The sequence below is a fragment of the Mastigoproctus giganteus genome, chromosome 10, assembly GCF_048544385.1.
Source record: "Mastigoproctus giganteus isolate SK-2022 chromosome 10, ASM4854438v1, whole genome shotgun sequence".
Lineage (NCBI taxonomy): Eukaryota > Metazoa > Arthropoda > Arachnida > Uropygi > Thelyphonidae > Mastigoproctus > Mastigoproctus giganteus.
In genome coordinates this window covers 142,796,370-142,823,348 of record NC_143584.1, presented here as the reverse complement: position 1 = coordinate 142,823,348, position 26,979 = coordinate 142,796,370, and the positions used below count along the sequence as shown (strand labels likewise).

The window sequence follows — 26,979 nt, the reverse complement described above, 5'->3', positions numbered from 1 at the left end:
TCTTGGGGAAACATTTTCTAACATCTGTGCAATATCAAGTGATTCCTCAGAGTTCTTCGTCCTGAACATAAAAATGAAAAGCAGGCACTTAATTTCACATCAAAGGGCTTTTATACATATAATGGGCCATTCGCTATATAGGAGCTAAAAAAAGAGCTCTAACCTTGCTAATGCAAGTGCATTCGTTATGAAATGACTAAGCACATTTCTCTGAAACCTTTGGATCACCTGCTCATCTTTGGTGTACTAGGTGCTTATAGTATTTTTGTACCTTGCACACAGCGTTACTAACAGTGTTGAGGGGGAGCAGAGAATATTTCTGAAATTTGCTGCATGAGACTCAAAAGATTGAAATTTGCTGCATTTGACTCATAAAGCATATTAGATTTTCAATTTGCTCTCTTGGTTTTTATAACTAGAAAAATGTCCAAAACGTTTGACCAGATGGCATTCATTATTAAGTCCTCAGGGACTTAATAACAAAACTATTGCTTATTTCTATTTTATAAGAAATATTTTTTATATAACTCATTCACATTTCATCCTTATAAGGTAATAACACTATTCTGTTATATAACTGAATTCAAGATGAATGTTTTTTAGAAAAGTTACATAATTACTTTATATTTAAAAAAATTAATTGTCCGATCTTTGTATATCTAACTCCATTCTTGCTTTGTTTTTAGGACATGTAAATTTTTCAGATGAAGTGACGGCAGCTATTAGATTATGTGATGGCATTGTTCTGTTTGTTGATGCAGCAGAAGGGGTAAGCAAAACACTTTATTTTAATTACATATTAAAATTATTGAACTAATATTTTATTTTTTTATAAGAATTTTAATATGGGTCATAGGAACTGAATGAATTTTTCTAAGAATGAAAATGTTACTTGGTTTTATTTATGAATAATATATCAGAATTTGATCACTAAACTTATAAGCCAATATTAAGAATATCATTTTCCACCACTGAAATTTTAAGTAATTTTTACTGTTTTATTTGCTTTCCTTAGCTTCTGAATTCTATTCTGTTTATAGATATCAGAAATTTCCAAAAATCACAGTTCCATCTACAAGGGTTGTTTTGATAAGTTTCTGGCCACACACACACACACACACACACACACACACACACACACACACACACACACACACACACACACACACACAAGGATAAAAATGGTGTGAAAAGTTAATTAAGTGATAGTTGGGAGATAAAAATAATATGACAGCTGTACTTGAGTGTGCACAACAGCAGCAGCAGCACATGATACAAAGTTTATATATATGATGGAGAAGTAATAAATATATTGAAAAATGCGAAGATGGAGGCGTTATTACACAAAATACCAAAACTAACAGAAGGATAGCAGAAATTCGAAATGTTGAAGGTGGGAGAAAGAGAGAGAGAGAATGTGAATACCCTATATGATATAATGAATTAAATAAAATAATAGACTGAATTAGATAGCTGATTAGAGAGAAGGGAACTGTAAAGAAAAAAGATTAGAAAAGATGGGCTTTACGATCCCAGCTCGCCTGAGTATACTGTAATATTCTTTTCTCAGCTTCTACTTCTCCTTTTTTCATCTTTCTACTTCTCCTTTTTTCTCATTCATAAAGCCATTAGCGTAATACAAGGCAATAAGAATGTTCCTACTGTCCTTTACCTCTCACTATCTTTGCCTCTTTTTATCTACAGTTTTGTCCCCTTCCTTCTCTCGTTTCATTCCCTTGTCTTATACCATTTGCTTGCATTGTCTTCTAATTTCACGTTCTTGTACAAATTTTTCTAAATCATTGTGTTGGATGAGTTTTTGAACTCATACAATGATGAGGGTACCACCATCGTAGCTTATGCGGACAATCTTGTGTTCCTTGTGGAAGGTAACTCTTGCAAAGAGTGTGCAGAGTCCTGCTTGACCCGATTGTTAACTTGGGTCTTGCTGCATAAGTTACAAGTTTCTGAACAGAAGTCTATGGCTGTGCTGCTGAGGGAACTTCTCACTTTGAGTAGGATATAAAGTCCTGTACCTGGGGGGGGGGTTCCTAGAGGAGTGGTTGACCTTTTTGGCGCATGCTAATTATTGCAGCAGAAGATGAAGCGAGTAAATGTAAATGCCAGGCTCCAGCAGGTTATTTGCGTGGATTGGGGCATTAAAGGAGGGGCCCTCCACCTCCTTTATGATAACATCTTTGTCCCAATCCTGACTTAAGCTGCTGGGGCTTGGGGAGGGAGAGTTGAACCCTCTCATGTTCACCGGATCCTTCTCTCTGCACAGCGTCCTGCTCTTCTGGGGATTACCAGGGCCTGTAGAACTGTCGCTATAGATGCTTTGTGTGTTCTGGCAGGAAAGATGCCAGCAGACCTGCTTGTATACCAAAGGCCCACCTACAGTACCACTTGAAGTAGGGACTGCCTGGACTGGCATATGTTTGTGCCTTGTTGGGTTGGCGGATGAAGCCTTTAACATAACAACTGAGCAGAGGTGGATCAGTGATGAGTTAGAGGCCATTTTGCAAGATCAGTGCCACAGCTCCGAGAAAGGTAGACATTTATATGCCTTTATCCCCTCCGTTCATACTGTGAGCTGGCAGAAGCCATGGCTTTAGTTTGGACTGACTGTTTGCTGTGTCCCGACTGGTCATGACTTGTGATCGAGGTTGCTACAGTTTGCTACCTCGAGGGTTGGCAGCCTCAGACTTATGCTCTTGTGGAGAGCCAGTAACTGGCCTTCACATTGTGCTCAACTGTCCCAAATATACTGACATTAGAATGTGGTTAGAGGGAGGGATGCTCAACCTAAAAGGAAGGGGATGAATCTGATTGGCCCACTTTATATCGATGGTTTGACTGTTGATGATCCTGCTCAGATAGCAAACAAACTGAATGAGTATTTTGCATCTACATTCACACATGAGGAATTATTAAGGTTTGAAAATGGCAGAAGGTTATCAAATTGTAGCAGGATACTTAATGATTTTGTAATAACTGAAAGCAAAGTGGAGGAGAAATTGTTGAAGTTAAACATAAGAAAAGCACCTGGGGTGGATGGGATCTATCTAGTTATATTAAAGGAGGCGGCAAAGCAACTAAGCAAACCCTTAGCCATAATTATGAGAGCATCCTTGAACTCAGGGGAGGTTCCCACGGACTGGAGATGTGCAAATGTATTCCCAATTCACAAAGGGGGATCGAAGGGTAACACGAGTAATTACAGACCAGTTAGTTTAACTTCTGTTCCGGGTAAAATAATGGAGTCACTGGTTAAAGATGCATTGCAGAATCACCTAGACAAGACTGCAGCAATAATTCAGACACAGCATGGGTTTGTTAAGGGAAAGTCTTGTCTGACAAATTTGATAGGATATTATGATGTGGTTACAAAGGAACTGGATGCAAAAAATAATTTTGATATCATATATTTTGATTTCAGGAAAGCTTTTGACATTGTTGCGCATGGAAGACTATTGTACAAATTGGAGCAGAATGGTATTAAGGGTAAGTTGCTACAATGGATAAAAGGATGGTTAAGTGGGAGAAGATAGAGGGTGGTAATCAATGGGTGCTGCTCTTCGTGGACTAATGTTATTAGTGGAGTCCCACAGGATTCGGTGTTAGGTCCACTGTTGTTTTGTATATTTATCAATGATATTGATGAAGGTATATCAGGCTTAGTGTCGAAGTTTGCAGTGATACAAAGGTTGGCAGGGTTGTTAATGACAGTAATGGCAGTGTGCTACTGCAACAGGATCTAGATAATTTGGGCAGATGGGCTAAGAAGTGGCAAATGAAGTTTAACCTTGACAAATGCAAAGTACTGCATATGGGTAGAAGTAACCCATATGGGTAGAAGTAACCCCAGAGGAATGTACCATGTGGTAGAAAATGAAAAAGACCTGGGAGTAATTGTGCAGTCAGATATGAAGTTTTCTGAGCAATGCAGACAGGCTGCCAGGGCAGGTCATGGGGTTTTGTCAATGATATATATAGGAATTTTGCTAGCAGGGAGAAGGAGGTGATTGTCCCTCTGTATAAGGCAATGGTTAGGCCACGCCTTGAGTACTGCATACAGGTCTGGAGGCCTCATTTTTGGAAGGATGTAGATTTACTTGAGCGTGTACAGAGAAGGGCAGCAAGATTGGTGAGGGGAATGAAGGGATCCGCTTACCAAGAGAGGCTTAAGTGCTGCAAATTGCAGTGGCTGGAGACTAGGCATCTGTGCGGTGATCTGATGGATGTGTATAAGGCCTTGAATGGGTTGAGCACGCTGAATTCTGATGGGAATCCTTCCACTTGTTCAGATTACGAACCTAAGGGTGCATGAATTCATATTAAGAAAAGACAGATGTAGAATAGATGGGCGGAAATTTGCCTTTAGGTTAATTGCTGGAACAAACTTCCATCTGTCGTTGTGGAAGTTGACAGGTTAAATAAATTTAAGGAGGAACTGGACAGGCATTTGGAGGGAATGGTGTGTTTTTTTTTTTTTTTTTTTTGGCTGATGCTGCATAAGCTCATACACTTGGTTTCTTGCATCACATGCCACTACTACTACTACCTCTCTGTCAGTCCACTTTGGTGGAATTTTTGAATATAGTCACTGATTTGACAGATTTGTAAATTTTGTTAAATGTGCCTTTGGACGTAGAGATATCACTAGATAGGGCTACTACTTCTTCATGGTGGTGATGGTAATTCATGGTTGGGTGGAGACACTGTCCCCACTGCAAGGCCAAAAGGTTGTTCTATAAAAGGTCTTTTCCATTTGGAGTTTGTTTTGTACTTTATTAACAATGTTATAGATGTATAACATAACTAACCAATTTTTGAATTTAAGTACGGGACAAATGCTGAGATCTAGATGCATATGGGCTGGAACCCAAGTTGAATGTAGGATAAAGGCTCCTTCAAATCACAAAATGTCAAATTTCCTTTACCCCTTGCTATCTATACCTTTTTTATATACACTTTCAGCTCCTTCTTTCCTTGCTTCATTCCCTTGGCTTATACCATTTGCTTGCATTATCCTCTAATTTCACATTCTTATACAAATTCTCCCAGATTTTTCTAAATCACACCTTTTGATAATTCTAATTTATAGCCACCTATTATTGCATCTAAGTTACACTATAAGCACTTATTTTAATTTTGTTACCTTTTTATTTCCTATTTTACCTTAATTTCTTATATTTTACCCTGTCCATATTTTTGTGGAAGGTCTGCTGCTTTGCCCTCCTATTTGCTGTCACTTATTTTTAAATTTCCTTTTCTTCCACATTTGTGGAAGAAAAGGAAATTTAAAATTGTATAGAAACACAGTTTTTGATACATGATCAAGTGTAGTCCCCTGATGAAATACCTGATTATGTACAAGTAGTTCCTGACTATACGAGTTAATTTGTTCCTAGCGCACGCTTGTAAAGCGAAAATTCGTAAAGCGGGAATTTATATTCTATAGACATAAAGTTAAAAACAGGGTTCTCAACAATGAAATTAATTAGCTAATTACTTTATGTTTAAACAATGATTGATTTATCCAAATAAATGAAAACATAGCCTGTAAAATCAAGCAAATTATAATTTAAAGAAATCATTTATGACTTAAATGTTAAAGAATGTTTATTCTTCATCATCATCGACTAAATGCACACTCATTGGTTTGTTGCACAAGGAGTCGTCTTTTTCAGAAATGCTTCAAGAGGCATTTCTTTCCAAGATAATCTCTTCTCTTTTCTTTATAAATTTTCACGATAGCATGCATAAGCATTTTTTAATGGCACACACAAATTGCAACTAACTAACACAATTCGCACAGAGTAACAAGTTTACAAAGCTTAAAAAATTAAAGAATGAAGAGAAGATTCTGAAAATTTATGTTTTTAATATGATTGAAGATTGCAGTGAGGGGGGAAACACATTCACCATAATGATGTAAAAACCCACACAATTCCAGATATCAGTATTATCGCAAATGCAATAAGATCGAGTTTACTACCCGTTTATAATAGATTGCACTAACAGAAAAGCCCAATAAACCGGAAAGTGCAAATTGTTTTTGTTTTATGTAGTGACCTCCAGAAATGTGTTTTTGAAAAATATCTCAAAGGCATTCAAAATTGATTCTTATAACAGAACATATGATAATGATGAAAGTGTAGTGCATTTTAATGATTTGAATTGGGAACTAATACAATTTACATTATAAAAATGACCTTTTAGAGAGATAAATATTTTATTTATACAGCAAGCCCCCGTTATAACATGGTTTGCTTTACGCTGTCATAAATCACTATAATGTTCATTTACGGATTGCATTTTTGGCATATTTAATGAAATCGTTTCATTTGATGGAGTCGATAGCTTGAAAATGAATAGCAAAACAGCATTAAAACGTTTCTCACACTGACTTGAGAAATTTTCCCAAGCCCAGTGAAATTTTCTCGCACGCTAATTTAATTGCAGTATGTTGACTTGTTATGTAGTTCCAAGATCAACATTTCAAAAAACGATCAAGTATATTGCTTGTAATATTTGTGTTATATGCATTTATCTGAAGTCTATTCATCACTCAGTACAGTATTAGACATCGTGTGTAACGGACAGTTTACTTGAATATTGTATTGTAATTAATGCAACCAACGCAGTTACATTTTCGAAGCGTTAATAATGGCCGATAAGAATGAAAAAGCAACAACCTTTGGGCACAGTACGAAGACTATAAATGTAAGAAAAGACTGAATTTGAAATCTGAATGAGATCTGAATAGAATTAGACGTTTTGAATTTGGACGTTTTGACTAATTAGAATCTGAATTAGACGTTTTGAAGTGAATTGATTCTGGTCAATGACAAGCAGATGTGTGCCATAATTTAGGACTTGCAAGTTTAACTGTAAGAACATGGAACCATTTAAAACTAGTAAGGGCTGGGTGAATAGATTTAAAATCCAGGGAGAAGCCGCAAGTGCAGATCAAGGAGCTGAAACTTTCAAAAAAGAACTTGTTAAAATTATTGAAGAGGGTTATTATGTGTTATACTTCTCAACAAGTTTTTAACATAAATGAAGCAGGACATTTGTGGAAACGAATGCCTAAAAGAAGTTTCATATTGAAAGAAGAAAAAAACATGGCAGGTTTCAAAGCGGTGAAGGATCGGTTGACTTTATTGTTGGGTGGTAACACTGGGGGGGATTTAAAATTAATACCCCTTTTAGTTTATTTGGAAGAGGGCCAAAGTTCAACCCAAAAAAAAATTGACACATTTTTCATGGTTAAATTCATCAATTAAATTAAATCAATTAAATTCATGATTTTAATTGGAATTTTAAGATTAATTTTGAAAAATAAGTAGTCACACTTAATTTGATACGTATGTAATGCAGAATATTTTATATATACAAGTATTTGAATATTAAATATTTTGACCGACATTTGCGCATCTTTTCACTACTGTTTATTATTGATTAGGAAATATCCTATGGCACTGACCGCAACTCACAAATACACATGTTATCTTATGGGAATGGTGCGCTCGCTTAGCGCGGATTCACTTAGCGCTCTGTTTTTCTGGAACGAATTGTTAGCGTTAAGCGGGGTTCACCTGTATAGCGAAAATTAACTTCGGGGTCTTGAACGAATGACTAAAAAACAGTGTGTTATTGTGTTCACATTACGATATTTTTGTGATATGATAGTGTCTCTGGAATGTATTAATATCGTAAAGCATGGTGCACTGTATTTATAGCTACGTGCATGGTTTGAAATGCAGTATTTATGAATGTTTAACATTCATTTTTTTGCAATTAACATTCATATTTTCAATTTTGTTGATACTTGAAAAAAAAATAAAATAAATAAAAAAAAATCCCATATAGCAAAAACTCGTAAAGGGGGAACTGCATGTATCAATATTTATTTTTAGCTAAAGAGAGCTAAAGGAATTGCCATTCTACAAGTTAGGGGTACTGGTACGACATCCAACCACCTGTCCCACATACCGAGAATTCACACTGGTTAGCAGTGAGCAGATCAAGAGGTATTCCTGATGCGGACAATGGGTTCTGGTCAACCATCTACTGTAAGTGCCCTGTTCGAGAATTAAGAGAGGTGATTTTCTTTTTCCTTCTTGATAGGAAACATTGGCCTGAAGATATTAACTCTCAAATGACATTTGGTGAGAACAGTGCCAACCACAAACATGTTCAACCGTTTCTTTCGAACAGGGCCCAGCACTCAAATGGGCAAAACAATACTGTTGATTAATGTATTAAATATTATTCATATTTAAAATTTTTGTTCAGTGTAATATAAAATTATTTTATTATGTCTTAGTTGCTGTAAAATAAAAAAAAAAAAAAAAAAAAAAATTCATTATTACAAAAATGCCCTCCATAAGTTTTGCACAGGACCCTAGGGCTTGCAAATTTTGGGACTGGCTCTGGGAGAGAATGAAGTTAGAAAATTGTCAATTTGGTTTCAGTTAAATGAAAGAGATACAATTCATAGATTTCGGGAATACCTAATTGAAAGATGATTTCGGAAGAAGTGAAGCATTTGATGAACATTCTGAGTACGATACCAATTTCATCAAGTGAATGTGAACAAGGATTGTTCACATTCCTTGAGGAAATTGGTATCGTACTTAAAATTTTAGGCCCACCGCTGACACACTTCAATCCAGCAAAATATCTCTATTCTTAGCTGCTTTGGAAGCATCATTCATCAACAGACACAAAGAGTAAGAAAAGAAGTGGGCATATTGTGTTGGATGAGAACTTAATAAAAATTTGGAATTGTGTATAAAAACTTTATTATAAAACTATGCACATTTTACTTATTTTTTATAATAAATAATATATACTAAACTTATGCTAAATAAACTGTGTTAATATACAGTCGAACTTCCCTATAACGAATTCGATAAATCCAGCGAAAAAATTTATTATAGAGAAATTTCGTTATACAGAGAATATCTTTTTTATTAGAAATTGTTATCTAATTAGAATGCCTGGCAACCCAAAGGTCGTGGGTTTGAATCCTGCCTCAGGTTTGTACAGTACTGCAAAGTACTGTACAAGCCCGGAGGTGCTTGTACAAGCTTGGAAGGTGCATTATGGCCACAGAAGCCGATGCGCCAACAACTACAAAAAAAAAAAAAAATCTAATTAGAAAATGAAAACGAATCTACATTTATTTTTAATGTATTTTATTTCAAAAACACTTATTTAAATCACGTTTACACAATTTTCCCTGGTATCACAAATTTAAAAAACTGTGTAATTTTCGTTTGCACAGTACAATTAAAAAATTGTCTGATTCTCAAAGAAAACCTCACACTTGTTCAGAGCATTAAAAACATTATTAGGAACATTTTCATAAACTGTAGACCCATACAAACCGTTTTAAAAGCGTTAATCATTTCTTCGCGAGTTGACTTTTCTACGGGTTGTTCTGATGTATCTTCAGCGTCATCATTAATTTCTTCCTGATCATGGTCGCGTCTAACACTGTTCAGCAGTATTTCATCTTCATTTGGATGTTCTACTGTGATCTACATAAACATAACTATCCAGTGTTATTTCGTTTTCGATGTTTCCGGACGATTCTAATAATGTCCAAAAGTTTTTCAGTTGTGAAAGGGGCAGTTCATCTTGTTCGACTTCTGTATTCAATGCAAATCCCGCTTTCGAAAAACAATTTTGAATAGTGTATTCAGTGACATCATTTGTCCAAACTTTTGCCAGTTCAGAGATGCAATCTCTAAGGTTAATTGTAACCTCCAAGTTTCTATTTTCTGATAACGCATTGACAATCTTCATTATTTTTCTTTTTCGATAATGAAATTAAAAATTTTTAATAATGCCTTGGTCCATTGGCTGGAGTTTTGATGTTACGTTTGGTGGTAAAAACAACAACTTTGCACTTTTAAGTTTGGCAGAAATACTGGCAGGATGTGCCGGACAGTTGTCAGTTACCAATACGATTTTCCTTTTTAATTTTTTTTTATACGCTTGTCTAGTTTTAATATCCATTCTTCAAAAATATCACTTGTCATCCATGCTTTTTTATTAAAGGTGTAGTCAACCTCCAAAGATTTTGTGCCTCTAAAACACCTTTGGTTTTTTGATATTCCGATGACTAAAAGTCTTAATTTTTCTCTTCCTGTCATATTTGCTCCAACTAGCACAGTGATTCTTTCTTTGCTTTGTTTTCCGCCAAAACATTTATTATCCTTAAAAGCAAGTATTCTATTCAGTAAACATTTAAAGAATAAACCCATTTCATCAGCATTAAAAACATCCTTATGCTCATATTCTTCCAAAATCTTCTTTAAGGTATTGTTCCTTCAACTGTTGCAATCTTGTTCGCTTACATTAACACTTTCTCCACAAATAACCTTTATCACAATTCTGCGGCGCTTCTTAAATTTATCTAGCCACCTAGTGCTCGCATTAAATTCTGTATTTGCAGAGTCCCCTGGAATGAAATTCCAAGGGACTGTGCAAATACAGAACTTAATGCGAATGGAATGAAATTCCAAGGGACTGTGCAAATTTCAGAGCTTGTTGCTTAATTATTAGGCCCAATATCGGTATATTCTTTTCATGTATCATATGCACCCATTTTAGAACAGTTTTGTCAACATCTTCGTATATACACAACTTAATTTGCTTCTTGTCTGCTCCTCCTTCAATTGCATTTAAAATTGATCCTCGATTTTTTAAAATCATAGATAAACTGCTTGCAGGTATGCCACATTTCTCCGCTACATCTTTTTTCTTAAAACCCTGGTCAATATCATAACAATCTTTGCTTTATCATTAATACTTAAACACTTTCTCTTCGACATTATTTCTGCAATTGTAAAAATTACTCGACTGCAGCTCTTGCCGATACATACACCCCAAACTTCGCTGCGCTGGCTATATAGTGAATTGTTAGTACCACCTACTCAATGACGTTCACTTGCCAATTCAACAGTATCACGTGACCTTTCCTATCAATCACTTTAAAGAAATATACGACTTTGTGAATTTATTTTATTCTGCTTTCATTCATATATACACCAAAGAAATTTATGATTAATGTATGCTGTATGTTACTTTTCAGAAAAAAAAAAAAAAAAAAAAATACAAGAGCATATAGCCTACGTGATTGATGACGAACGAAATTAAAAAAAAAAAAAAAAATTCATGAAAACCATCTATTGGGAGTCCTGTTAGATGAGAACGGACATATCACATAATGATTGACAGGAAGGTTATGTGGTACAGTTGAGGTGAGAAGCGAACATCACTCAGTAGGCGTTACTAAAAACCGACTATGGTAGCATTCTATGTATTGCCGTTGCAGCATGCTAAAGTTTACTGCATCGAATTTCATTTTCCCCGAGTCGACATCAATTTATGAATCTACCCTATTTATTATAAAGTTTATGACCACTTTTAAGAAAACCCATTTGGTTTGGGTTTTCTTAAAAGTGGTCGTAAACTTGTTTTCTTGGGTTATACAAAAATGAAATAAAGACCCACCTACGGGCGTCAATGGCCACAAGTGTTCACTAAAAGGATGATTATTTAATTCCAGATGCTAATGCACAATTTTGGAAGGAAGGAGGCAGTATATTTGAGCAGCTGTGTAGCAGTAAATGCTTGAAAATCTTCAAAAATGCTTTTACTAATTTTTTTAAAAATTTGTTATAGAGAGACTAACACTTCGCTATATGGGGTTAATTTTACATATAATTTCATTTCAAGGTTCAATGTTTTGCGAAAAAATTCGTTAAATAGAAGTCCGTAATAGAGAAGTTCCACTGGGCTTCATATGTTGTTTTTATTCCAAAAATATTACTACTGAAGTAACAATATCAGGAAACAATTTATTAGTTTACTTTTCATATCTTTTTAATTTAAAATGTTTCCTGATATCAAAGAATGAGTACCGATACCTATTTTTTCCAAAAAGATCCCAAAAAAAAAAAAAAGCACTATATATATATATATATATTATATATATATATACACACACACACACACACACACAGTGTTTTTTTTTTTTTTTTTTTTTTTGGAAAAAATAGGTATCGGTACTCATTCTTTGCTAGCAGGAAAAATTTATTTATATTTGCTATATATATGTATATATATATTCTTTGCTATATATATGTGTATATATATATATATAGCAAAGAATATATATATATAGGTATATATATATATACACAGTGCTTTTCATATATATATATATATATACACACAGTGCTTTGTTTTTTGTAAACATTAGGTACCAGTACTCATTTTTTGCTATCTACAGCAATACCTTGCTTAGCATGGCTTCAAACAGCACAGGTTTCACTATAACATGGTTTTTGATTCAGTTCAAGTCAAAAATTTACTGTACATATTAAAACTCATTCAATAGCCTAGACGCGTACTCTATATATATGCTGCGTTGTCATAGTCCAGATATGTATACATATATGTTGCAGTGCCAACTATTGTCTCACATGTACATATGCCAATAGCTCCCCTCGGGCAGTCAGCAGCAACGTGCAACAGTGTTCAGTATTCTTAATTCCATCCTGTTGAGATGACACGATAGCTTTCAAACTTTTCATTTCACAATTTATTTTTTATCCCTTTAAATACGATCGAAAATATATTTGCATCTTGGCTAGAAATCACTGCCAACAACATGCGTTCTATTTGGTAGCATGTTTTTCCCATTTTGGCAAATGATTTCACTGGTTTTGAATTGCAAATTCAGACAAGTAGTAGTAGTAGTGGGATGTGATGCAAGAAAGCAAATGTATGAGCTTAGGCAGCATCAGCCAAAAAAAAAAAAAAATCTCACCATTCCCTCAAAATGCCTGTCCAGTTCCTCCTTAAATTTATTCAACCTATCAACTTCCACAACGACAGATGGAAGTTTGTTCCAGCAATCAACCACCCGCTGGCTAAAGGCAAATTTCTGCACATCTATTCTACATCTGTCTTTTCTTAATTTGAATTTATGTGCCCCCTTAGGTTCGTAATCTGAACAAGTAGAAGGATCCCATCAGAATTCAGCGTGCTCAACCCATTCAAGGCCTTATATACCTCAATCAGATCACCGCACAGGTGCCTAGTCTCCAGCCACTGCAATTTGCAGAACTTAAGCCTCTCTTGGTAAGAGGATCCCTTCATTCCCCTCACCAATCTTGTTGCCCTTCTCTGTACACGCTCAAGTAAATCTACATCCTTCCTAAAATGAGGCCTCCAGACCTGTACGCAGTACTCAAGGCGTGGCCTGACCATTGCCTTATACAGAGGGATAATCACCTCCTTTTCCCTGCTAGCAAATTTCCTATATATCATTGACAAAACCCCATGACCTGCCCTGCCAGCCTGTCGACATTGCTCAGAGAACTTCATATCTGACTGCACAATTACTCCCAGGTCTTTTTCATTTTCTACCACCTTAAGTGTAGTACCACACAGTTGGTATGTTTCTCTGGGGTTACTTCTACCCATATGCAGTACTTTGCATTTGTCAAGGTTAAACTTCAGTTGCCACTTCTTAGCCCATCTGCCCAAATTATCTAGATCCTGTTGCAGTAGCACACTGCCATTACTGTCATTAACAACCCTGCCAACCTTTGTATCATCTGCAAACTTCGACATTAAGCCTGATATACCTTTATCAATATCATTGATAAATATACAAAACAACAGTGGACCTAACACCGAACCCTGTGGGACTCCACTAATAACATTAGTCGAAGAGCAGCACCCATTGATTACCACCCTCTGTCTTCTCCCACTCAACAATCCTTTTATCCATTGTAGCAATTTACCCTTAATACCATTTTGCTCCAATTTGTACAGTAGTTTTCCATGTGCAACAGTGCCAAAAGCTTTCCTGATAGCCAAATATATGATATCAAAATTATTTTTTGCATCCAGTTCCTTTGTAATCACATCATAATATCCTATCAAATTTGTCAGACAAGACTTTCCCTTAACAAACCTATGCTGTGTCTGAATTATTTCTGCAGTCTTGTCTAGATGATCCTGCAATGCATCTTTAACCTTTAACCAGCGACTCCATTATTTTACCCGGAACAGAAGTTAAACTAACTGGTCTGTAATTACTCGTGTCACCCTTCGATCCCCCTTTGTGAATTGGGGATACATTTGCACATCTCCAGTCCGTGGGAACCTCCCCTGAGTCCAAGGATGCTCTCATAATTATGGCTAAGGGTTTGCTTAGTTGCTTTGCCGCCTCCTTTAATATAACTGGATAGATCCCATCCACCCCAGGTGCTTTTCTTACATTTAACTTCAACAATTTCTCTTCCACTTTGCTCTCAGTTATTACAAGATCATTACGCACCCTGCTACAATTTGATAACCTGCCATTTTCAAACCTTAATAACTCCTCATGTGTGAATGTAGATGCAAAATACTCATTCAGTTTGTTTGCTATCTGAGCAGGATCATCAACAGTCGAACCATTGATGTCAAGTGGACTAATCAGATTCATCCCCTTCCTTTTAGAGTTTATATAAGTAAAGAAATCCTTGCTGTTTTTCTTAGCATCTTTTACCAAGGATTTCTCGTAATCTGCCTTCGCCTGCCGAACCTCCTTTGTGACCTGATTACAGATTAACGTATATCTGCCATAGGCTTCTGAGTCCTTGATAATTTATATGCATTCCATGCGTTTTTCTTCTCTGTTACGAGTCTCATTAGTTCATTTGACAACCATTTAGGCCTGAACCTTGAACAATATTTCTTAATAGGTATGAAACTTTTAGTAGCTTCCACGATTAATTCCTTGAATGCTTCCCACTTAGAATTTACTGTTGGTAACATCGTCAGTTGATCCCACTGTACAGAATTTAAAAACTGTCGGAGACCACTGTGAAGATTGGAAAAGAGTTGGGATTCGAAACTTTGGACATTGCCAATGTATGTGACTGCACTGACTCACATGCAAATGACTTAGATGATGCAACTCTCTCCTTGAACTTGATGAGTAAACTGCATATGAAGAAGAGAAAAACAGTTCTGAAGCGGATAACACTGGAATGGCACCAAAAGAATTTTCAACAGAAGAATTGGAGAAAGAAAGTTTTCCGGGGAGTTGATATGGCCTGTGAGGTGATTATGAGTGGAGATCCAGATGTTGAACGTAGCATGAAGATACGGAAAGTTTTACAAGATGGGATTCGATGCCACAAAGACCTGTACGCCAAGAAAAAGAAGAGATGACTCCACCAGACTTTATTATTGAAATACCTATATAAAAAAAGTTTTTTTCTCATTTCTCATGATGTTATCTTTTCATTAATAAAATTTTTGCAATATTTTTTATTTCAAATCCTTTTAATTGGCTATCAAGCACAAACTGTTTATAAATTTATTATAATTTGTTTATAGACTGTTTCTCTGGTACACATTCAATTAAAACCCAATATAATTATACCTCAATCAGCACTGTTTCACATAACACGGAACAGTTTCGGTACCAGTAATCAGTGCCATGCGGGGTATTGCTGTGTGTGTGTGTGCGTGCGTGCGTGCATGCGTGCGTGCGTGTGTGTGTGTGCACAGTGCTTTTTTTGTAAATATAGGTACCAGTACTCATTCTTTGCTATCAGGAAAAATTTTAAATTATGCTGTTTAGTGGTAAGATCAATTGGAAGAAGAGAGAAATAGAAAAGTAATATGGTGGAGCAAAATTAGTTTATGGATCACAAAGTAATAGACAAAAAAAAAAAAAAAAAATTACTAAGGAAAAAGATATTATAACATACAACCCACATAACATACAACCTTGGTGTCACTTTTCAAGAACCGACCATCAGTATTGGAAATAAAGATAACAATATAAAACTTTTGTATCTGTTTCAGATATAAAATACATGCAAAGGTCTTTAGGTGAAAACTAATAAGATATAAATATTTTGGAATTAATTAAGGCATTAAGAAAATTAAAGTATAGTGGGAATTAACATCAAAATGAAAGTAAAAAGGAGGAAATTATGTATTAGTCATGTAGTTTATAATTGGTTCTACAGAGAACAGAAATACATATAGAAATAAGTGAATGAGAACTTACCATAAACACAAAAGGGGTGAAAGAGAAAGCAAACAAAGACTTTGAAATATACATAGCACTAAACTAGTGACTTCTAGCAAACAAAAAAAAAATTATGAACTACATGCCTAGTAAATGATTTCCCCCCTTTTACTTTACTTAAGAAAATTAAAGCATAGTGTTACTTTCTACTACGCTTTAATTTTTTTTTAATGCCTTTATTTTAAATTATTTATATCTTATTAGTTTTAACCTAAACCTTTTTTGGCTTGCATTTTATATCTGAAGCAGACAATGGTTTGATATTGTCATCTTTACTTGCAATTTTGAATTATTCACGAAAAGTGACACCAAGGTTGTATGTTATGTGCCATTGTTTTTTCCTTAGTATTATATCATTTTGTGTTATGTTTTTTTTTTTTTTTTTTTGTCTATTACTTTGATCTATAAACTAATTTTACTCTACCCCTATTACTTTTCTATTTATCTTCAATTTTTTTTTTTTTTTCCTTCAGTAAACTGATAACTTAAATTTTTTTCTCTTACTATCTCTAAACTAATTATTACCTTTCTATTTCTCTCTTCTTCCCATTGATCTTATCACTAAACTAATATTCATCATGGTCGTTGGATTTCTCTGATTATCAGTAGTACTAGTCCGTGAAAATTCATTCTCTCATTTTCTTATTTCTTTGTCTTTTTTTTTTTTATATTTTTTTATATGTTATATCATACATATTAAATAGAACAACAAGAAAGTGGAAATAAGAAGTATAAAATGGGGAAGTGGCTTGTGATTTACATCAGAAATCTAGATTTATAATTACTTCTTATTATGCATATTTTATTAGTTATCTTCTGTCTCCCTTTTATCATTCTTTATCTTCCTCATTTTCCTTTTTTTTTTTTTTTTTTTTTTTCCCCCACAATGTATACAGCAATACCCTGCATAGCACTGATAATTGGTACCGAAACTGTTCCATGTTATGTGAAACCATGTTGATTGAGATATAATTATAATGGGTTTTAATTGAATGCATACCAGAGAAACAATCTCTAAACAAATTACAATAAATCTATAAACAATTTGCACTTGATAGCCAATTAAAAGGATTTGAAATAAAAAATATTGCAAAAATTTTATTAATAAAAAGGTAACATTTTCATATAAAGAGATGAGAGGTAAAGAGATGAGAAAAAAGCTTTATTGTTTATTTAGGTATTTCAATAATGAAGTTTGGTGAAGTTGTCTCTTCTTTTTCTCAGCATACAAGTCTTTGTAGCATCGAATTCCATCTTGTAAAGTTTGCCGTACCTTGATGCTACATTTGGATCTCCATTCGTAATTGCCTCGCATGGCATGTCAAACCTCGAAAAATTTTCTCCAATTTTTCTGTTGAAAATTCTTTAGCTGCAACTTCAGTGTTATCCACTTTAGAATTGTTTTCTTCTTCATCATATGCAGTTTGTTTATCAATTTCAGTGAGATTTGCATCATCTAAGTCATTTGCATGTGAGTCAATGAAATCATTACATTGGCAGTGTCGAAAGTTTCGAATCCCCAAGTCTTTTCCTATCTTCACAATGGCTTTGGCAATCGTCTGAACTTGCGATTCAAAACCAGTGAAATCATTTGCCAAATAGAGCAAAATGCTGCCAAACAGAATGCATGTTGTTGGTAGTGATTTCTAGCCAAGATGCAAATATTTTCGATCACATTCGTAATGTTATAATTTTTCCAAAATGTTTGTAAAGATGGTGATCCCACTCCTGTTGAAACTTCAGTTGCTTGGGAGAAAGTTCGCTGGAGATAATATGCCTTGAATGTGGAAATTACACCTCTATCCATGGGTTGTAAGAGAGACATTATGTTAGGTGGAAGAAAGCATATTTTTATATTTTCATTGAGATCATAAATTTCATGTGGATGGCCTGGTGCATTGTCTAAAAGCATCAAAATTTTGAACTCCATCCCTTCATCTTTACGCTAATGTTCAACCATCAGACAAAAATAATTTGTGAACAATTCTGTAAACAATTCTCTTGTAATCCATGCTTTCTTATTGGATCGCCAAATTACGGGCAATGTGCATCAAAATTTTGAACTCCATCCCTTCATCTTTACGCTAATGTTCAACCATCAGACAAAAATAATTTTTGAACAATTCTGTAAACAATTCTCTTGTAATCCATGCTGTCTTATTGGATCGCCAAATTACGGGCAATGTGCTTTTTATGCAACCCTTTAGAGCTCTTGGGTTTTCTGCCTGTACATGAGTAGAGGCTTCAATTTAAAATCCTCAGATGAGTTTCCATCCAACGAAAGTGTTAAATGATCTTTTGATGCTTTATATCTAAGTTTGGCCTTTTCATTTTCAGCTAAAAAAGTTCGTGAGGGCACTTTTTTCCAGACCAGTCCAGTTTCGTCAAATTTGAAAATTTTTTCATCCTTGTAGCCACCTTCTTCAATGATGTCTTTCAATTCACTGGGAAATCTTGCAGCAGCGACTTTGTTTACACTTTCACTTGAGATGCAAACATTGTGAAGCCCAACATAGTTTTTAAATTGGAAAAACCAACCACAACTGGCTGTAAATATTTCCTGTCTCCTCCTCTTCCTTTTCTTCTTTTTCCTTGAGTGTGTTATAAAGGCTCATGGCTTTTGCTTGAATGATGTTTTGACTGAAAGGAATTCTCTTTTGATTACGATCTTCTATCCAAATTAATAAAAGGCGTTCCGTATTAATCAACAGAGAACTTCCTTGCTTAGTTATCACTTTCGTCATGTAAGATGCTGTAGAAATTCCCTGCTCTTTATCCTGATCCTTCTTTCAAATAATCATTCAAACTGATGCTTCATCCATTCCATTTTCCCGCCTGATTTTAGCATGCGATGCACCATCTTCATGCCACTTGATAATACCAAGTTTTTTTCTAATGTAAGCCATTTATGTTTAGTAGCTCCGTATTTTCACTTTCATTATTTTCCTTTTTTCTCATTGTTTCATATTTAAAGGGGTAAAAAATAAGTTGTGAAATGAAAAGTTTGAAAAGCTATCATCTTGTCTCGTCTCGTCAGAATGGAACACTGAACACTGTTGCACATTGCTGCTTACTGCCTGAGGAGAGCTATTAGCACGTGTGCATGTGAGACAATAGAGTTGGCACTGCAGCATATATGTACGCATACCTCGGCTATGACGATGCAGCATATAAATATGTAGAGTACATGTCTAGGCTATTACTGTAAATTTTTGGCTTAAACTTAGTCATAAAGTTTATTGCTTCCTCTAAAAAACTAATAAATTTATTATAAGTTAAGATACAAAAATATAAACAAACAGGAGCTTTCTGGGAAATGGAACATTATAGTCATAAAGCAATAAATTTTGACTATTATGGAACCTGATACCAAAGGCTTTTTCACAGACTTGAACTTAATTGAAAACCGTGTTATGGTGAAACCTGTGCTGTTTGAAGCCATGCTAAGCAAGGTATTGCTGTATATATATATATAACATATAACAAATAAAATTTCCATATAACACAGATTTCGGGAGACCGAGTATCCATTGTTCTCACCTCTGGCCTTCAGGCAATACAGCTGATGCTGTAGAAAGCACAAATTATGAACTGAAAGGATTAAGAATTAATGCCTTTAGCTTTTAAGAGCTTTAATCCCTTTAGCTCTTAAAAGCTAATTAATTCTGATTAATTCCATGAATTAAGAGCTAAAACATTTTACAATTTAGTGGTGCCCATAAAATCCTGCAGGAGGAAACTGGCCAACCATGGTGCGAGATAGAAAAAGATGAAAGGTTTTGGGAGAGGTCTTTGCCCAGCAGTGGGTCAGCAATGGCTAAAAAGAAGTAAAACCTATACACTACTGTACTGAGAAGTCACACAGGTTAACTGTTATCTGTGTACACTGCCATTGCTGTGGACAAATAGATAACGGTGAACACATTGATAAAAAAGGTTAAGGCATATTCCCAATGCAGACTGATCAGCCTGTTTTCTACTGTAAGCACCCTATTAGAAAATTAGAAGAGAGCGATTCTTCCTTTATCCTGGAAATTCATCTGTTTCGTAGTCATCCACACTTTCACCCGTCTCTGTTTACATGATAGATACGAGTGGTCCCTAAATCAGCCTTGTTTTAGCTGTTGTGAAAGTAACCTTACAATATCCAAGAGGAAATCCTTGAGTGTAATGTGAAAAAGTGGAAGTGCTTAATAGTGTAGATTGGGGCGTTAAAAAAAAAAATCGCTTTAAAATTTGGTATTCCTGCCAGTAGTGGTAACCATTCTGAAAAACGGTGTTTCAATTTTCAAACTGTTTGAGGATGTGGGACCTAGTCAGAAAGGTGCAAAATTATGCCTGTATGAAGATGTAGATTAAAGCAGTTTTTAAGTGGATGAAGTTGATTCAAGACCAAAACGTACCAGTATCAGAGCCATTAATAAAAGAAAAGGCTATGGATTACGCATCTTTTCTGGGATATAAAACATTTCAAGTCAGTTCTGGTTGGCTGGAAAAATTTAGAGTGGCTGGCTTACTTGAAAAAGTTATTTCTGGTGAAGGTGGAGTTCTAATCAAAAAATACTGCACCCATTGGAAAGAAACAAAAAAAAATTTTGAACAGTGGATTTTAAATTTCCCTGAAGCACAGAAAAATCGCATTGATTGTTGACAACTGCCCTGTCCACCTTCACTCGGTAATCTCTAAACTTACAAGCATGAAGCTTGTTTTCTTCCGTCTGAATACCTCATCTAAACTGCAGCCAATGGACCAAGGCATTATTAAGAATTTGAAAATGGACTACCGAAGGTGCATACTGAACAAAATTATACTACAATTATAAACAACCAACCTTTAGATTCTGTTATAGATTTGCAGATGTGCATATCAGAGTTGGCAAAAGTGTGGAGTAAAGATGTGATGGAAACAACAATTAAAAATTGTTTCGCAAAAGCAGGTTTCACTAAAACATCAATTAACAGCCATGAGAGGGATGAACTACTGCAAGACATTGAGCAATCTTGGAATTAACTCCAAGCTAGAGGTTTGATCTGTGGAGAAATTGTTCTTGATGAATTTTAGGAGTTGATAATGATGTCATAGTAACTGAATATCCAGGTGACTCCAACATTTTGGAGCATATTTAAAACACTAGTGACAATATCGACGATGAGTTGAATGAAGATGAGGGCAGTGGCAATGGCAGTATTAAACCTTCCAAACAAGACATGTTGGCAGCATTTGAAACTTTGCATCAAAGCCTTCAGTGGGAAGAAAATGCAACAGAAAATATATTTGGGTTTTTAAACAAATGGAACATTTTTATGAACAGTGTACAGTAGAACTTAGTGTACAACGAAAAATAACCAAATATTTTATGACATAATTCTTATAAGTGTACTAATATATTGTGCTCATCATGTACGTAGCCATTTCTTAATATGTATGTATTAATAAATTAATTGTTTTAAAATGTTAGGAAATTTATTCATTTCCACTTATTTCTGATTTATTTTCTATCTTTTACTATATTTCTGAATTTACAGTATTTTTCACTTTTGAAAAGGTCATATTTTTTTATAACAATTTCTGTTTAATGAATTTTTTCAAGGGAACGATCGATTTTGTTATATAGAAGTCTGACTGTATATAACTTTTATGTGAACTTTTATATATATATATATATATATAAATATTTATATTTAAATAATGGCTTAAAAGTTTAACATAATATAAGAAAATAAATAAATAAATATTAAGCTATCATTTTATTTTGAATTATCGGATATATTTATATTTATATATATATATATATAACTTTTATTTGAACTTTTATGTGAACACATGCAGAGTTATAGTTCATAAACAACATCCTTTTGGTTGCTGAAGTTAGAACCTGCATAAATGTAAAAAAATGGAACACAGAACCATAATATTTTTACACAAAGAGGTTATCAAGCAAGGGTATTCATGAAGACATGGTAAACACAGCAGGAGATTCTGTTCCATCATTTGTAATCTCAAAAACTTGAGTAGTTGAATTTAAGTGTAGCAGAATGAGCATTGAAGATGTACAGTGCAGTGGACATTCATCAACAGCGACCAGCCCAGAAAGCATCAATAAAGTTTAGGACATGGAAATGGATGATCAATGAATAACTATTAAAGAAATAGCAAAGGTCAACAACAGATAAAAACTCATATGCTAGTCTAGGCTAATGAATTAACAAAACAAACAGCGCTCGTAAAGAAAACAGCGCTGATTTTATTTTATTTATTTGTTTTTGTTTTATTTTGCTTTGCAAAAGGTTATAAATTTTGTCTCTGTGATACACTTGCAAATTCTTTCTCCTTTTGTATATTCAGATGACTACTTATTAAATCACTCACTTCTCTGGTTTCTTGTTATCATTCATGTGAAAATGCTGACTTTCAAATCTCTTTCCAAATCTTCAGTGTGGTAATCACACAAAGAAAGATCTGGGCTATAGAGAGAATCTTTGAGAACCTCCCAATGAAATGAGACTAGTGTAGCCCTTCACAACCTTCACCATTTGCATTGTTGTAGTAATAACACTTGTGTTTAATATGATTGTTGGCCTATATTGCTTGCTTCAGATTTTATAGTTTTCACACTAGTCATCATTTATTGTAATGCTGCATGGCAGAACCTTGTAAGTAGTGGTCCTTGTCAATCAGGAGTGTTGGCAAAGCCTGTGTGTTAGGCATTCTATGAAGATTCTTAGCAAAGCTTATTTTCTGCTGCCAAAGAGTCCTGAAGCAATGAAAACTCATCATCATCTTGTTTTTTGGCTTGTGATAAGGATACCACAATTCATGCCAGGCAACATTTCATCAAGAATCCAGCTCTTTCATTCTTTCACATAAGTTGTTGAAAACAGACTTGTGCCCACCTCTTTTTTTGTTGTGTGTCAGGGACACACACACACACACACACACACACACACACACACACACACACACACACACACACACACACACACACACACCCCTACCTTCCAGCAGTGTGACACACATCATGGTGTATATGGTTATGGGAGATCACCCCCTGATTGATGAGTGACCTCTTATTGCTTTGCTTCACTTGTATAATATTTGTTTCCTCAAAGTTCCCCATAACTGGGCCCACGTAATGAAAATTTTCACCTGCAGATATCTATATGTAGTCAGAATCTATATTGAAATTAGTATATAGTCCATCATATTATGGGAAAAATTAGTATGTAAATCAGCCCTGCAACATTAGTGTTGAGAGAATGACTGTGACAACTACAAGGACCAAATGGTCCTTGTGGTTGTCACAGACATTCTCTCAGATATGCCAGACAATCTGTACTTGCTACCTGGTCGTCTAAAATGTTGATGGAACTGATATTTGGGTGACACTCAAGTCAAATGGACCCAATTTTGGCAAAGTCCGGACGTCTGTGACAGCCAAATCCTCTGCTTGCACCTTCATGATGATGGGATTGTTAGTAATCCTGGATATAACCTCCATGCACAAGCACTGTGAGTGACCACCCAGGTGTGAAGCAACAAAGCAGGGGTCGAGGTGTGGCACCAACACCAGATGGAGGAATACCGTCCCTCTGTGTTACCGGGCAATACTAGGTGGAAGATGACTCTCATCAACGGGTGCAATACCACTACTTTGCTTATTCGAGGCTTGAAGTGGTGGAACCTATGTTTAGTCTCCAGAGCTAGGTTCCAGTTAACCCTTCCCTATCTCTTTCATCATGCAGTATGACTGATGACTTTTGAGGTTATGATGAACATCATGGCGAGATCCAATTTTCCTTACATTTCGAAGGTACAGCTCTAAAACGGTGTTTGCAGGTCGGCCGCTAGTTAGTACACTGGACCGAACATATTGGTAACTCTTTAGGAGGTTTCTGGATCAGCTAGTGTATAATCTTGCTACCCCTACTCTGCCAGATAGTGACTGGAGGGAGTCCAAGTAGTGCGTATGTGGGGACATTGTCAAGTCCACCTTATGTCAAGGATCTGGGTATATTCTTACCGTGTGTATGCCATATCCCACTTTTTCTTACCACTGAATACACCATGAATTGTCAAACTAATAGAGTAAGCTTATCTGCGAAAAGATCTAAACCTCCCAAACACTTCCTAGTTCATTTCACAAATATACGTGGTCTCAATTCTAATCCCAACAATATCCATTTCCACTCGCAGTCTGCCAAACCTCATGTACTTTTTCTGACAGAATCTCAGTTATTGATTGATTCAACTACTGCTCATCTCAGTTGCCCAAATTATTCCCTATATGATTCCTTTCGCCTCAAAGGTGGTACTTGTGCAAATGTCTCTTCCAATATTCCCTGTCAGAGACTTGGTAATTTGGAATCTCCTCTCTTCGATCTTCTTTGGCCTAAAATCTCTCTACCTCATTGTGTCAAATTTATCTGCTGTCTCTACCATTCGCCCAACTACACTAATCACTTGGAGCTCTTTGACTTCCTCTCTTTGCAACTTGACTTTCTCCAGTCCAACTTTCATAACAGTGAGGTAATTTTCCTTGGTGATTTTAATGTTCACAACTCCAACTGACTTCCATTTTCTAGTCACACCGACCCAGCTAGTCGAGATGCTGAGGCTTTTGCAATTACTAATGACCTTGTACAGATTGTTCATTTACCTACAAGAATACCGGACAATCGTAATCATACAGCCAACACGCTTGATCTTTTTCTCACAAACAACCCTTCCAAGTACACTGTTGAAGTGAGTGGTCCTTTAGGTACCTCAGATCAAAACTTGGTGATTGTCTCTTCTCCAATGGGGGCTTTATCTCATGGCCAACCTTGTGTTGTTTGGTATTACAAGAATGCAAAAAGGGATGACCTGCGAGATTTCTTTTCTTCTTTTTCTTGGTCGGATTACTGTTTCAAAACTTCTGATGTCAACGTTTGCTGAGATCGTGTCAGTGAAATTATTCTTGCAGGAATGGAATCCTTTATTCCACACTCCACTTTAAAATCTCATCCTTTATCTAAACCTTGGTTTTTCAATAAATGTGCTAAGGCTGTTCGAGAGAAGAACATTGCATATCGTAATTGGCTTGTTTCCAATTCTCCAGTTTCATTTTCTGCTTACACCAAAGCTTGCAACAATTGTAAAGCAGTTATTAATCAGTCCAAACTAGCTTTTCAACAGGCTAAGAGTAGAAAACTTGCTTCTTGCCCTAATGGTAGCTGAGCATTCTGGTCTCTTGCTTCCATCTTATGGCTGCAACTTTTGTCTATCTCTGCTCCCATCTCTGTCAAAACCAGCTGGTTCTGTTATCACTTCAGCCAAGATAAAGCTGACATGCTAGCATTCTATTTTTCTTCCAGCTCATGTATTTGTTATCTTGGTAAAACACCTCCCCCCCCATTCCCAACACACTCCATTCAATGCCTCCTGTGGTCTTCCGTCAAAAGGATTTTGAGGAATCTTGATGCTAAGAAAGCTCCAGGTCCTGTTGGTATTTCTCCACTTGTTCTCAAAACCTGTGCTCCTGTTCTTTGCCACTGTTTTTTCACTTTCTTATTCCAAAGGTGTTTTTCCTTCTGCTTGGAAATTTTCTCATATTCAGCCAGTTCCTAAAAAGGGTGACAAATTCCTCCCATCCAATTATCGTCCCATTGCAATTACTTCTACTCTTTCTAAAGTAATGGAGAAATCAATTAACTGCCAACTCTTAAACTACCTAGAAACATACCTTCAGATTAACGATCGCCAGTATGGATTCTGCCAGTGTCGATCCACTGGTGATATTCTGGCTTATGTTACCCATTTATGGACAAATTCAATGGAAAAGTTTGGTGAAACACGTGCAGTTGCTCTTGACATCTCAAGGGCTTTTGATCGTGTATGGCATAAAGGTCTTCTAAACAAGCTTCCATCTTATGGTTTGCCAACTGTTTTTAGTAATTGGTTATCCAGTTTTCTCTCTGATTGCTCACTGAGGGTGATGGTAGATGGCTCTCTGTCTTCTAACTTCTATTTCTGTCTTCTAAATGCTGGTGTCCCCCCAAGGCTCAGGTTTTTTTTTGGTTTTTTTGTTAGTTGTTGTGCATCGGTTTCTCTGGCCATATTGCACCTCCCAAGGTTTTTGCGTTTTCTGCTTTGATCCATGTCCGGGCGGGATTCGAACCTGCGACTTTGGGTTGCCAGGCAGGCACTTTACCCACCCGGCTAGCACATTGCATTCCACTTTCCATTTGGAGAAACCTTGCTCTGCTCAATCAGCTTCAACTTCTCGAATATCTGCTACCAATTCCTTAAATGCCAATCTCCAGGTAATTCTCCAGTGGGGCAAAGACAACTTAGTTGATTTCAATCCTTCTAAAACTCATTCTTGTCTTACATCTCGCAAAAAGGATTCTTCTACTCCTGTGCTTACCTTTGGTGACACTCCGATTTCTAGGCAAGTTGATATCTCTTTTGGGAATTACCCTGACTTCTAATCTGTCTTGGCACAAGCATATTACAAATATTACTTCCTCTGCACCTAAAAAACTTGGTTTTCTCTTTTACTCTCGGTGTTACTTTTCTTTCAAAGAGCTGTTCACTCTGTACAAATCGCAAATCCACCCTACCATGGAATATTGTTCCCACATCTGGGGCTGTGCCCCCAAAACCTCTCTCAAGCTTCTAGATTCCATTCAGAAGAGGGCAATTAGGTTAATTAATGATTCCTCTCTAACAGAGTCCACTTGCTGTCTCATGGATGTACTGTCTCTGCTGCATGCCTTTTCTACAGATACTTCCATGGGCACTGTTCTTCTGAATTGGCTTCTAAAATTCGCGCTCTCTCTCTCTCTTTCTCTCTCTCTCTTTCAAAACA

The 26,979-nt window shown here is 35.8% G+C and overlaps 1 protein-coding gene across 1 annotated transcript in view; it reads left to right on the top strand.

Moving 5' to 3' along the window:
* The window catches only part of LOC150079329 (116 kDa U5 small nuclear ribonucleoprotein component), a 330,420-nt gene that overhangs the window by 170,917 nt on the left and 132,524 nt on the right, over positions 1-26,979 (top strand). Inside the window, exon 9 of the mRNA XM_090383490.1 lies at positions 687-769. Coding sequence (XP_090239616.1) covers positions 687-769 — 83 coding nt within the window. The remainder of the gene's footprint in view (positions 1-686; positions 770-26,979) is intronic.